General features: G+C 49.3%; 1 protein-coding gene across 5 annotated transcripts in view; it reads right to left on the reverse strand.

The window, feature by feature from the left end:
• The window catches only part of ZNF236 (zinc finger protein 236), a 1,196,152-nt gene that overhangs the window by 535,757 nt on the left and 645,296 nt on the right, over positions 1–15,099 (reverse strand). For all 5 annotated transcript variants that reach the window (XM_078687874.1, XM_078687872.1, XM_078687873.1 and 2 more), the window contains exon 19: positions 243–437. In XM_078687874.1, the coding sequence (XP_078544000.1) occupies positions 243–437 (195 nt within the window). The remainder of the gene's footprint in view (positions 1–242; positions 438–15,099) is intronic.

Here is a 15,099-nt window from a genome sequence, read left to right on the forward strand (position 1 = left end):
TTTTGCATCAAACTTTTAAAAACCAAAATGTTATCAAGAGGATTCCCTGCCACTCCGCTTCCGCATACTGGTCTAAATGATTTTTTTTATGTTGCACCGTACAAGCAAACTGATCATTCATTTCTAGCAGAACAGACAAGCTGAGATTCAAGTGTTTGAATTATGGACAGCCATCCCATCATGTACCACTATCAAAAGTGTAGGGTGCAATATATACAAAAATTCTTCACAGAAAGGTTTACCTGCATCTTCTGGAGTTGCAGACATGTTCTGGTGTTTTCTCATGTGCTTCTTGCACTGAATATTTTTTCGGAAGGTTTCTTCGCAGATTGGGCATTTGAAAGGCTTCATACTTATGTGAGTTATCATGTGCCTTGTAAGACTGCCATTGGTGGTGAAGTGTGCTGAACAAACACTGCAACTGTATGCTTTGACCCCTAAAATAGAAAGATAAAGTTAACTTTATGGTGATACGTGCGCATTAATCAAGGCTATATTCTATTACTGATGGGAGGGGCTATCTTCAGCCAGAAGTGGAACCAGACGTATTTACAGATAGCTGTTAGGCCAAAGATGTACTTAGTTGGTACAGAGCATGTATACCAAACACCTGCCCAATGCTTATTTTCCCACCTGTGCTTATTCACATCCACCTCAGATCCCTTTCCATAGCGAACTGACTAGGTAGATAACAAAAGTGGGAGAATGGTGGGTGTTGGCAGTAGACGAAAGCCTAGAAAATCATGAGAAACCATAAATTATCTTCTGGCTCACTTAGTCCAAATGTAAGCAACAGATTTCACACTAGCCGATAAAGGAGCACAGGAAAGAGACCATTGAGGTTAACATGTTCCTGACAACTTCCTGACAACTTTCTGGCCCTTAGGTGATTAGAATGTATGTAAAACTATACCAACTAGATTGTGCTAGAATTTACCACTTTGACAAAAAAGTTAATTTACTACCAGAAAAGGCTGTTTACCTTTTTTCTACTCATACTAATGGACACTTTATTTTAGATTATTTGTTTGTAAAACAGAGGGATCAACTGGTCTATAAAAGCAAATTTGAGTTGAAATTAGGAAACATCTGAAACAGAGCCTTATTGAATGACCAAAAAGAGATTCCTAGCACAATGATCAACAAGACATAACAGGGTAAAATCTGCCCCACCAGACTATTTTATTTATTTATTTTATATTAAGGTTTTGTAGAGCGCGTAGTAACCCTAGAGCATCCCAGCGCTTGAACCTGAACTCAGGAGGGGTCAGCATCGGAAGGGGTTAAGGGTCAAGGAAAGAGAAGGGTCTTCAGTGCCTTCCTGAACTGAAGAAGATTAGGTTCAGTTCTCAGTCTCCGGGGGAGGTTGTTCCAGTGTTTGGCCGTGTGGACCGAGAAGCGGCGTCCTCCGGACCGGGCTTTTTGAACTCTGGGGACAGTGATGAAGTTCTCTCCGCTTGAACGGAGGGCCCTACTCGCTTTGTAAGGGAAGATGAAATCCTTGAGGAGGGGTGGGCCTTTGTTATGGAGAGTCTTATGGGACAGACAAAGGGCCTTGAAAGCAACCCTTTCTCTGACTGGGAGCCAATGAAGGAGCTTCAAGGCTGGCTTTGCCGAGGATCTGGCAGGGGTGTCGGTAAGTAGGCGGGCCGCGGCGTTTTGAATTTTCTGCAGGGTATTGAGTGTAGCTTCGGGGGCACCTATAAATAACAAACTATTTTGAAGACAAGAGGAACAAGTTACTTACCTTTGATAATGCGCTTTCTGATAGAAACTCTACCTAGCCCCAGATTCCTCACACTTTGAAAATTCCCCAGTGATTAAACTGGACACAAACCTTTTCGTAGTACCTCTGCATACAGGAGGTCGATCCCTACTGATGTTATTCGGCTCCGAAAGAACAAGTTACTTACCTTGGGTAACGATATATCTGTAAGAAACATTAGTTAGTGTAGGATTCCTTATCTTAGAATTATTCCCAGGTGTCAGACTGGACCCAGAAAGTTTTCGTCAGCAGTAATCTTGCGCGTCGGTAGGCGTCGTCGTACGGCTCCGCATACGTCGTTGCCGTCATAGTCGCCGAGATGTCGTTGGAGCTACTTAGACGCACCCACGCACTTTGACGTCAGTTCTGTACACGACGTTCCGCACCAGCAACGCAGAGCCATGCAAGATACTGACCACTGGTGCATTGAAACTAGGGCCCTGAAAGGGATGACCTTAACCCTAGAAATCAGTTCGCAGAACTTGGAGGATGGATGTGGAGGGGTAAGGAATCTATCACTAACTAATGTTTCTTACAGATATATCGTTACCGAAGGTAAGTAACTTGTTCATCTGAAAGAAACCGGTTAGTGATAGATTTATTACCTTAGAATAGATACCCCAGCAATACCAACCCCGGTGGTGGGTCTGCGAACCAAGATCACACCAGAAAGTCACCGAGAACAGAACGGCCAAAGAAGCCGATTCTCCGGACTTCGTAAAGTGCGCAGGGGGGCCCACGTGGCTGCCTAAAAGATGTCTTGCAGGGAGACACCACGTCCCAATGCAGTAGTAGCTGCTGTTGCCCTGGTAGAATGGGCGTGCAGCCCCACAGGAAGTCCTTTTTTAGCCAGAGAATAACAGGCCTTGATACACCAGATGACCCAGCGGGAGATAGACCTCTTGTTTCTTGGCGCCTACGTAGCCAACAAAGAACTGGTCATCCACCCGGAACTGTTGTGTGCGATTCAGGTAAAATGAAAGCGCATATTTTGGGTCCAGACGGTGGAGCCTCTCTTCCTCTCGGGAATGGTGCAGAGGCGGAAAGAGAGTGGGCAAGGTGATAGTTTGCCCGATGTGGAAGGCAGTGACAACTTTTGGCAGGAAGGAAGGACGAGTGAGAAGCACAAACTTATATGGATAAACCGACAGAAAGGGAGGCTTACAGGAAAGAGCCTGAAGCTCACTCGCATGCCTAGCAGAGGTGATGGCAGGAAAAGGTGTGTAATGCCTTTGATAAATCTATTCATAACAGGGGACTTCAAAAGGCTGATCAGGGAGACTGAGTAAGGCAGAAATCGCAGAAAGGTAGCCCTTAATAGGGCCCAGAGCAGAGCCCTGCTAAACCAGCGAAAGAAGACACAAAAGGACTTGTGAAAGAGGGGCAGAAAGGGGATCCACAGCCTCTGGGGGCAGTTTGATTATAACATCTTATAATCCTAACTGACTCAGGGAACCAGGTAGAAATTAGAGTTTGGTATGCCTGAACTTAGAATGATAAAATACATCTTTTAGAGAAGTTGGTTTAAACATTCTGTGTTTGAAAATGCCACTTTTAGAAAATTGGTATTTTCTTGCCTAACTATCCAAGCCTGCCTCTGCTAGGTTGTGTATTCCTTGTCCGGAGTTTGAGTGACAGGAGTTGGGGGGATTATTCCAGGAGACAGGGTGAGTCAGTACAGGGCTGAATAGACCCATCTGAGTGTAGAGTGGTGGGAGGGGAGCACCTGGGATCTGAATAGGGCTGTGTCTGCCTTCCACAATGCTGCCTCAACCTCCTGTGGTGCGTCTGATGTCCCTGGCCCACGCTGTCAAATCAAAGAAGGGGTCTTGTCAACAAAGTCCTCGAGAACTGCACAGAACTGGTTTGGACTGGGTACAGGACCCTCTGCCTTCAAAGGACAAAGGATTTGCTAGTATAAATATTGGGACCCAGACCCAAGAACAAGAAGAACCTTTGCTGAGGAGTGGAACCAGAGAAACAGAGGAGGAGACTATCCCTAAGCGGAGTGCTGTTTGGGGGATTGGCCTACAGTGGTTGCCTGACTGCCAAAGAAAGGAGAAAGGACTTTGTGCTACTTTCAAATCAACTTGTTAAGGATCTCCAAGGGCTTGAGATAGATCTTCCCTCCTACTGAATTCTCAGGGAAACAGACTTCACCAACCAGCTCCCCTGCCTTCAAATGCTGGCAATTGAAGTGCCTGCTGTTGAGCTTGGCCTTCTGAGAGACTGTGTGTCACTGGGAGCGCGACTCAAGATGAAGAAGCGTGTCGCGGCATCACCGGAGAAGAGTGTTGTCGTCGCAGCAGACGCCGTCGCATCACCGGAGAAGTGTGCTGCCGCCATCGAATCACACGAAGCGCCTCACATGACCGAAGCAGAGTGGCGCATCGCCGGGGAAGCATGTCGCAGGGCCTGCCGCGACTCAGAAGAATCATTGAGTCGCCGCACAGCCGTCGGGCATGCCTTTCATCGTTCTCGCATCAAGAAGACAATGCCATTTTGTTTCATTGCTCCGGATCTTCATCACATCACGGCGCTGCGGGTCGCATCGCCATGGAAGCGCAGTAAGAAACCAAAGCATCCTGTGCCATCCACGGCTGCAAATAAGCTGCAAGTGTCATGTGTCGTTCCGTACCAGCACCCCCCCCCCCCTGGGAACATCGGCAGGTTTTATGGCTTGATTGGTGAATCCGATTACTTTTTGTGGTGTCCCCGCCGGAGCGGCAATGGCGGCTCCTAATGCAGAGAAGTGGTGGTTGCGGCCTCTGAAATACGGGGGCGCTTGGAATCCGTGGACTCTAGTGGGGGTCCAGTGGTGCCCCACACACGGAACGGATGGAGACTCGGTGGAGAGACCGAGTGACGCCACGCTCCGCACTGCTGCCCGAGCCAAGGAGACCCGGTGAATGCCGTAGCTGCCGGAGACCCCTGATTGGCGGCCTGGGCGTCTCAACATACCGAAATAGCGAATAAAGGCCTGGAGTATACGGGGTGCGGAGGCCCTAACAGACGAGCCGGACGACAGCTGGGGTGACGTGGCTCCCGGCTCTGGGGCTGGGTCGCTTTCGGCTGCCGCAATACGGCGCCGGAGGTCCACAAACAGAAGGGGGCGCGGAGGCCCTGCATCCGACGGAGGTGGCGCACCATCTCCAATCGAGGCCCCGGCTCAGCGGCCTAAATGGAAAAGGTGGGGAGATGGACGGTGAGGCGGCGGTCCCGCAACCTGGTGTGAGGCGCGCAGGAATAGCGAGCTCACACTGGGAGCAGTTGAGGAGTAGCAGTCGGCGCCGTTCAGTGTCCAACGGTTAACATCCAGCTGCGAGTGCTGACCTGAATGCCTGGGGATAGAGATGAGCCAGGCCTTCATGATTGAACACAGGGCCTGAGTATTCGGCTGAGCCATGCAGGGTTGTTCTGGGATTGGCAACCACTTCTAGTTTGGGCCCTACAGAGGTGGCCTGGCATGCAGAACTGTCCGACAGCGCTGAGTGTGAGCAGGCCCGGTGAGTGCATTTATATCAGGCGCTCTACTGCAGTGAAGCGAACAGGGGCGGGGGGCGATCCGGGCTTGAGGTGTTTCACCCTAACGGCCTACCGCACCTGAATTAGAGTGGCTCTGTGGGTCACAACTGTATCTCGCGTGTTCGAAGCGCTGACTCCCTTGAATCTAACTATTGAGTGCAGAGTGGGGCTTTGTGAGTCCTGTGGTTTCCGCAATTGGTCACGGCCTGGCTTATGCAACTGGAGCTAAATTTAGGGCATGCTGGCCCGTGATGGACCTGGGTTGCTTCGTGATTTAGGAGGTGCAGTGTAATCCAACCCAGGAGGAGGCACTACACCCTGGTGGCAAGAACGGAGTGCGAGGGCGCCACCTGAAGGGGGTTGAAATCAGAGCTGCACCGCGACGGTGGGGAGCTACGACTAGTGGAGGGGCCTAGCCTGGAGAACCGGATTCCAGGGTCGTAACGGACAGGTGACAGTTCAAGGGGGGGTCTCGTACAAGTCTTGACACTCCTATCAACGAGTTGCAGGTAACCCCCAGTGTTACCTCATATCCTCACCTGGCGAGATACCTGCCGGCTCGCATACATGGCAACGGGCGAGAAAGGTCCCAAGACAAATGCTCAAAAGCAGTGAGCCAAATTTGCTGGTCCAAGGCAGGAGACAAAAGTGAACCGCCGCAGATGGAGAAAGACGGAGGGGCCGCTGCCTCCAAGCAAGGAAAGGAGCCAACCTTACATGATGTTATGGCGGCGATCAATGGGGTGCGCGCTTCGCTGGACTCCGTTACGGTGGAGGTCTCTCTTATCAGGGCAGATTTCCGGAAGAAGGATGAGAAAGTTAAAGAGCTTAAGATAGTCACCAGTGCCCTGAAGACGGATACATCGGAACTTCAAACGCAGATGCTCGAATTGCAAAAGAAGCAGGACCGGATGTCGCAACAGCTTGACGACTATGTAGGCCGGGCACGCCGTAACAATATTCGCATCTTGGGGGTTCCGGAAAGGGTTGAGGGGCCGGCAGCGGACCTCTATGTAGAAGACCTCATTACCAAACATCTCAAGCTTAAGACTTTGTCCAGCTATTTCTCCATTGAAAGGGCCCACAGAGTGCCAGGAGGTAGACCGAAGCCAGGAGCACCCCTGAGGCTCCTTATAGCCAGAGTGCTCAATTATCAGGGTAGAGACATTTTCCTGCAGACTGCGAGATCTAATCCACCATTTAAATAGATAATTATGAGGTGGCCTTCTTTCCTGACTTTACGGCCAAGGTCCAGGCCCAGCATCGCAGCTTTCAGGCGGTGAAGAGGGAACTGCGAGACCGTGAGGTGAAATATGCAATGCTCTTTCCTGCAAAGTTGAGAGTGGAATCGGATGGTAAATGGTAGTTCTTTGAGTCACCAGAGGCAGTTTGAGACTGGATGGAAGGCTGGAGCAGTGTGGGAGGCCATAGAAGAGAACGTGCTGGCAGATCTGGCCAACACAGAGCCACCCGTACAGAAGCCACAAACAATGTCTCAGCAGAGGAAGATAATCAGACGAAGGAGCGGGAGTGACAACCCTTGGAGACAGTTGTAGAGAGCTGGTGCCTCACTGAAACCGCAAGTATGGGGGGGAGATAAGGCTTGTGACACCTATTAGTGCGAGACATGTAAGATGGGACCTAGTAAATAGACCAAGTTAAACTGATGTGATCTGAACGGGACTAGTAAAATGGGAATAGTGAACGGCTAAAATTCAAGACAATTGTGATGTGCACATGCGCGGACGGGAGTTAACTTACCCTGTGCATTTTCAGCATTTCAGGGGGGGAGAGAGGCACTCTGTCATGTTCGGGAGTGGGTAGTTATAAATCCACGGGGCAGGGGGGCAGGGAGGGGGGTAGGTATTGGGGGTTGGGAGGAAGAGTAGTTTAACTGTTCATTGTTTTATTGGTATAATATGTGGTTTTGTGATTTTACTGTGCAAAGTGGCCATACCGAAGCTTAGACGAACAAAGATGAGTGAGATATTGCAACTTTCTTCTCCATTTGAACTGATCCGTAGACTAGAGAATGGTGTCACTGACAGCTATGGGGGGGAGGGGGGAGGTACTAAGGTGGCATGGCTGGAGGGGTAATCTCCAAAGGGAGGAAGTAGCCCCTTCGACTATCTGCAAATCCCACCTGTCCGAGGTGATGGTGCTCCAGTGGGGGAGGTGATGGCGAATCCTGCCACCCACTGGCATTTGGTGGGCCTGAAACACCGGACTAGGAAGGTTTGGAGGTAGTGCCGGCAGGGGAGGTGGTGGACTGACTCGCCTTGGCAGCTCTCACGGCTGAGCTGAAACTGATGCTGCGCAGGCCTGTGGCTCTGAAACTAACGTGACTGGGCGCCGCTTCCTTGGCCACGAAAGGAGCGAAAAGCAGAAGGGGAAGTATTGCGCGTGGCCGAAAGGCCTAAGGACTTGGCTGTAGCCTGTGAGTCTTTAAAATGCTCCAACGCACTGTCTGCCTTCTCACCAAAAAGGCGAGTGCCATCAAAGGGCATGTCCATCAGAGTGTTCTGGACATACCCGGAAAAGCCAGTTGTCCTCAGCCAGGCTTGGCGGCGTAGCGCCACTGTCGTGGAATTCGCCCTGACCAGCGAGTCGGCAGTGTCAAGGCCACAACAAATTGTGAACTTGGCTGCATCCCTCCCCTAAGCAATAGCTTGGGAGAGCACCGTCCGGGCTCCTCTGGACACTGAGGCAGCACCTGCACAACCGTGTCTCACACAGAATGGGAATAACGGCCCAAAAGGCTAGCGGTGTTCACAGACCGCAACGCTGAACTGGCGGAAGCAACATTTTTCTTTCCAAATTGTTCCAGTTTCTTGGATTCCTTGTCCGGAGGTGCAGAATGGAGAGCGCTTGGGGACGCAGAGGCTTGGACGACCAAGCTCTCAGGGGTTGGGTGTTGGGAAAGGAGAATTGGGTCACCCGGGGCCGGGCGATGGTGTCGGGCCACATTCTTATCCACAGGAGCCCCTGTGTTGGGCCTGGACCAGGTGCCCAAAAGAACGTCGGAAAGTGCATCATTAAAGGGCAGCAGTGGCTCCATAGAGGAAGACGCTGGCCGGAGCACTTCTATCAGGAGGTTAGTCCTGACGGCCACTGTAGGTAGCTCGAGGTGGAGAGCCTCGACTGCCCTACGTGACACCACAGAATATGTACCACCTTCCTCTGTAGCCACGGTAGAAGGAGACAGTGTGCCAGGTTCTGGAGTAAAATCAAAATCACCTGCATCCTCCAAATCGACACCGGTCCGGCACCGTCTCCACGTCTGGGTGGAAGCCGGGGACGGTGTCGGCCGGGGAGCCAGTCAAAGCCGGCACAGTAGATGTTGGTGGAGGTTGTACAAGGCCAACCGTCATCAGATGGGATGCATGCATCCATGGGGTCTCTCGGCGCGAGACCAGAGTCGTCGACGACGTCGGGCCGAAGCCGATGACATAGAAGAGCGAGGACCCCCAGTCGGGCCCGACGGCCCAAAGACTCATGCCATGGCTGACAAGAATTCCTGCAACTGGGCCAGAGTCGCCGATGGACCCGGAAAAGGCGGAGAGGCCGGCAACTGGGCCGAAGCCGCAGAGGTGGTACCACCCGCACCCTCAGCTGTGCCGCGCAACAGACTAGGGGAAGGCGAAGAGCGACAACACTTCTTCGACTTCTTGTGCTACACCTTACCTGATTCAGAGTGCGAAAGACTTTGTCGAACGATGCTGATGGTGGTTCCTCGACCTCCCTCAGGACTGGGACCTTGAATGGTGCAGAGCCGAATACGAGGCCTCCAGCAGCCTTTGGGTCCGTCACCAACATCGTGCGGGGAAAGCCGGGCATCCCTATACACCAGGAGTCGAAGACTCAAAAAAACAGAGACAAAAGTATTAACTCAGTCAAAAAGTGACTAGAGGGTACCGCTCTCTCCAGATCTGCGCTTGCTGGCATGGAAAAAGAAAGAACTGACAGCGAGCGTGGGCGAGTAAGTAGCTCCAACGACATCATCTCGGCGACTACGACGCCAATGACGTACGCGGAGCCGCAAGACAACGCCTACCGACACGCAGGGGTACTGCTGACAAAACCTTTCCCAATCCAGTCTGACGCCCGGGGGTAATTCTACAGTAAGTAATCTATCACTAACATGTTTCTTTCAGATATGACATGCGCGGTCTATAAAGATGCCACTCCCAGCGCACTGACTTGAGTTGTTTTCAAGACTGTCCATGCCTTCAATGTGGAGCCCCAAAAGCATATCGGTATATCAGTGTGCAGATTCTTAGACATGGGACCTTATTAATGGATGGAGTCCAACTCAGGACGGGGTGGGAGGATTGGTGTGACATCTGCGACTAGATAAGTCTCTCTACCAGAAAGAATGGCACAGACGATAATAAACGTATTCTTCTTATAGAGAATTCTAGCCCCATATTCCTCACCAATTGAATAGATACCAAAGCAATACATAAGGGAGTAGGGCTGTAGATGGACTCAACCTTGAGAGTCATGCAAGACTGGGCAGGCAAAGTGCCCTTCTCTGCAGACTTGGCTGTCCTGAAAATAGTGCTTCGTGAAGGTATGGAGGGATTACCATGTAGCTGCAAATGGCTAGGACAAGGACAATGCATGCTAATGCAGCGGTAGCAGCTTTGGCCCTAGTGTAATGGGCACGTAGTGCTGCCAGTGGCTGGATGTTCGCAAGTGCATAACAGATCATAATGCAGAGCACAATCCACAGTGAAATAGTACCTTTCTTTACAGCCTTGCCATTTTTGGCTTTGACGAACCTCACTAAGATCTGATCGTCCACCTGGTTGTCTTTGGCACAATCAATGTAGAAGCTGAGCCCTCACTTAGGATCCAAGAGATGGAGCCTCGCTTCCGCCTTATATGGATGAGGTGGAGCATAGAACACCAGCAGAATGATGAATGAATTGGCCATCGTGGAACAGCATGACAACTTTGGAGAGAAATTAGGCTCTAGTATGCAGAATCAGCTTGTAGGGGAAAAATTTACTGTATGGAGAATAAACACCAGCCGCGGTCCATGCGGGTAACATCGGTGGAGCTGTATAAGGGGGGATTTGGAGGGACGATGCAGAGGGGAAATTAAATAATTAATTAATTTGCCCTCTGCATCATCCCTCAAAATCACCCCCTTACAAGGCCCCATCACCCCACAGCTGTTACCTACACGGACCGCAGCTGATAAACACACAAAGCATGAAGCTCACTCACATGGCATGCTGAAGTGATGGCAACTAGGAACATAGTTTTGATTATGAGAAGCTGTAAAAGACAACTGTGTAGCGGCTCTAACGGAGTACACATCAGATACGCAAGGACAAGTCTGAGGTGCCAATTAGTCATCACAAACAGGGATGGGGAACAGATATGTTGCAGCCCCTTCAAAAAACGCCCTCACACAGGTGATTTAAATAAAGAGGGCTGATCTGGCAACCATAAGAAGGCCAAGAGTGCCGAATGACAACCTTCAACAGAGTCCAGAACAAGGCCTTGCCGGTCTAGATACAGAACAATTAATAAAACATCAAATAGTTTACTTTGCAGGGGATCAATGTAATAAGTGGACACCTAACCACAAATTTGTTCCAACAACAGGTGTATACAGTTTTGTCAAGGGACGCTTCGCTGCCAAGATGACATCAACCACTTCCTGAGGAAGTTAAAAGGTGTTCAGCTGTTGCCACTCAATCTCCACAAATGAACGTGGAGATTGTGAAGGTTGGGCGGAGAACAAAATGGTAATTATCAGTAGAGGTAGTTTTGCAGCTTGAAAGGTTTTCTGGGTGCAACTGCTTTGCATCTATTGTGCCATCTAGTGGTTGGGTTCTCTCTATTTTTCCGTTTTTTGATGTTGTTGACCACCACTTGGAGATACTTCTATACCTTGTGCGATGTTACATCATTCACATTAGTTGGCCTCCAAAGACAGCTAAATGCTCTAACAGTTTACTCGGAAACAAAAATTTAAGGGTGAATAAAGGAAAGACCAAAATTATGATCATGGGTGCTTCAGGTGTAAATTCTCGAAATGAAGGGTCCAAACTCAAAATTGTAATGGCATATAATCAACTAAGGGTCCTTATTTCCAATAATCTTTCATGGTCGAATCACGTTAAGGGGCACATTTCTAAAGTCACTGCAATTAGGTTTGGTCTTAAGATTTTTTTTTATTGTGTGAGGGGCAGGCAGAGACATTTCTTCCCTGTTACAGGTTTACTTCTCAAAAATGTAATCAGTAGTGTTATACGCAGTGGAAGCCCACCCAGTTGCTGCCTGAAAAGCTATAACCATTATCAAAAATGGGGTGACCCAAAGTGGTACTGGACCTGGGTACAGTTCGGTAACAAAAACAATGGTCCTAGACCTTAATTTCTTAATCGAGCAAATCAAGCTTATAATTACTGGTTTCTATTTTTGAGCTTCCTTTACTTGCTCACAATATTTAATATAAACATTTGCACTAAATATGCAACAACCCAGAATACTGTACAGGTGAATAATCTCTTTTTGATTCACCGTATTTCAAAACAATCATTTGAAAGTTCAGGTTATAACACTTGGTACATCAAGAGGATGCTCCTACAAACGTGCAAGAGGGAGAAGTGCTCAAGAGTTGAAAAGGTGAGTGAAAAGAGAAGAGATTAGTGACTTTAAAAAAAAAGAAAAGAAACAATGGAATATAATGACTGATTCACTGTCTCCAGTCAGTGATATCTTGGTCAGGGTGTGTCCGATCAGTTTACAGAGGTACAAATGGCACCCCAAATGCCCTCTTTTGTGGTAGTGTGGGCGAGCAGCTAGGCATATCAGAGGGTAGTTCTAAGTATGTATTGCAAGCAAGGCAGTGAGAAACACACACACACACTCAAAGAAATCGGACACCAATTTATAAAAATAGCATGCATTTTTATATTAGTTTAGATACCAAGATCATCAAAATCAGGTAAGTACTTTTCGAGTTATTAATTTTTACAGTTTTCAAAAGTTGACATTGGAATTTTTGGGTGTGGGGATGTTATCCTATGGGGAGAAATCATGTACTGTATTCGCTCACTTAAAAGATTGACGGGACTGTTCTCTGGGATTTTAGGTGAGTATGAAGCAAGGTCGAAGGTCACACCAACAGGTCACCTTGGGAGACTCTGGAGCGTCCGCGTCAGAGGTGTGTTACAGCGTTGGATGTTCCATTTACTTCAATGGGGAATGGTCCACTCAGAAAGAGGCTGCAAGCTAGGACTAGGGAACCAGTCTGGGGAACCCATAGGGGGCCTCAACCCTTGAGATGCCAGCTCCACTTCTCCTTGGGCAGTGGGGCTCGGTGCAGTGGTGTCTTTTGGGGACAGGGTCCGTGCTGGAGTCACTTGCATTTGGAAGAGGCCTGTAGAAAGAGGATGCAGGTGATGACTGGAAGTACAGTCTGGGAAAACCCAAGTCCTGTGGGTCTGGAGACCCAGTTGGCACTGCCACCTCCCTTGGACTCAGGATGTGAATAGAACATACAGTTGGGCTACTCTCAATGTGGGTCTCATTGTCCGTGAAGTCCCATGCAGATTGGTCTTACTCTATGTTGGTGTCCGGTCTGGACACAAGCCTTGGATGCTGCAAAGGTTTCAGTACCTCGGGTATTGGTACTGCACAGCTCCTGTAGGTCCTGCCGCCCCCACACTTGCCGAGGGAACAGATCTGACCGGTAGGAGCACAGTGACCTTTTCCTGGGTGTGCAGCATCCGTAGAACAGGACATTGCTTCTTGGGTGCGTGCGGCTGCAGGGGAGTAGCTTCCCTACTCCAAGGGGGTTTCTCTGGTGATTGGTGAAGCACTGGCAGCCCTCTGGGTTTCTTGGAGTCTGCAAAGCCGCAGGACAAGACGGTTGCTCCACGAGGGTCAGGTGCAGCAGGTAGGCAGGCAGGGTTGGCGCCAAGTCTGTCTTGCTCCTCGATTCTGGGGTCAATAGTCCTCTTTTTCCACTCCTTTTGTGTCTGTCAAAATCTGAAGTCCTGGTATCAAGGGATCTTCTAAATATTCTATTAAGGGAAGTGAGGGGTAGTAGACAATGGGCTACTTACACCTGGGGTCACTACACCCCCAGGATGACCACTTTCTTTGGGGAGTGGATATCACACTGTCCAGGAATTCCTAACTCCACAACCCAAAAGATGGTGGAATTCTTAATTTCATATTCACTTCAGGCTGTTCACCCGAGAGGTGTGTCCAGCTCAGCAGTGGAACACACTTCCTGCACAGTTAATTTTCCAACCTGTCCTGGTTCTAAATGGGCCCAGGGAAGGGGGTCGCATTTCCCGTCTGGGGAAGCCTTGGGTCACATAAAGGCTGCAAAGACGATTGAAGCTTTCTGCCTTGACATACGATTTACCAGCCTTCCTGGAGGAGGAGGTCATAACACGCCTCTCCAGAGCAGGTATTGTTTTTGTCCTCTGAGAGCGGGGCTATAGCGGGTCTGTGGCAGCAGGCTGGACTGGACCAGTCAGCCAGCAAGCACACTAGAGGGCTTCAAGGGGTGCCTCTAAGATAACCTCTGGGTGCATGTATTAATAAATCAATCACTGGAATCAGTGTGTGTTTATTAATATGAGGTGATCCCAAACACCATAGGTTTCAGTGAAGTCATTATGTAGCTGGGCAACTCATTTTGGCCAGTGTCCAGTACATACCTTGAGATGGCTTCCCTGCTCACTTGCAAAATCTAGAAATGGAGCAGACATCACAGTATCAAAAATGCTCATGCAGCTATACCCTTACTTAAAATGCAATGCACTCTGCCTTAGGGCTCAAAGAAGGGGTGCAGTAGGGATGACTTGCATAAATGACATGCTGAGATTTTGGCATGAAACGCAGGTGTGTCTCATGCCATGGTTATACTCATGGTTTGCACCATGTCACACAGCCTGCAACGGCAGTATGTGTGCAATTGGTATGTGGGTCCCTTAGGGTGGGCGAAAACATGCTGCAGCCCTTAGGGACCCTCTTTGACACCCATTCCCTAGGTACCTAGGGTACAATTTTCTAGGGACTTACAAGGGTGCTAAAGTCCTTAGCCAATTGTAGAAGATTGGACTTCACCTTGTTTTAGGGAAAAAGCACTTGCACTAAGGTCTGGTTAGCAGTCCTCAGTGCACTGTCAGAGTTGAAAACAGCATTTAGTAGCTAAAAAGGGGGTAAAAAGTAGGGGGACAACTGCAAAAACAGTCCAGTTTCCTACACAGTGGAATTGTTATACTAACTTTGGTAGAAACAGTGGGTTTGTTCTAATGACTACATGTCCTTGTGGAACTGATGGTATGGTTGTAGGGCGATGAGTGCTTGTAGCTCGCTCAGCCTGTAAAGCAACGTGATCGCCACTAGGAAGGATGTTTTGAGGATTAGGAACTTCAATTCTGCTTTGTGCATAGATTTAAACAGTCCTGCCATCAGTTGTGTGAGTACTATGTTCAAGTTCCAAATTGGTGTTGGTGCCACTCTCAGTGGTGCCACCTTCTTTGATCCTTCCAGGAATCTCTTCACCACTGGTAGTGTGATGGGGCTGTTCTCCATTGTTCCTCTAGTGTATGCAACTATGGCAGCCAAGTGGACCTTCAACTATGCGTAGGTCAGGCTAGTGTCCAGTAGGTGGGTGAGGGGAACAAGTTACTTACCTTCGGTAACACTTTTTCTGGTAGATACAGTATCTGCCTGTGGATTCCTCACCTTGTGAATATCCCCTGCGCAGCAGCCAATCTGAAACTTTTGTAGCTCTCCACGCCGGCGAGGTCATGGACGACATCACT

This window comes from Lissotriton helveticus, chromosome 4_1 (assembly GCF_964261635.1).
Source record: "Lissotriton helveticus chromosome 4_1, aLisHel1.1, whole genome shotgun sequence".
Taxonomy (NCBI): domain Eukaryota; kingdom Metazoa; phylum Chordata; class Amphibia; order Caudata; family Salamandridae; genus Lissotriton; species Lissotriton helveticus.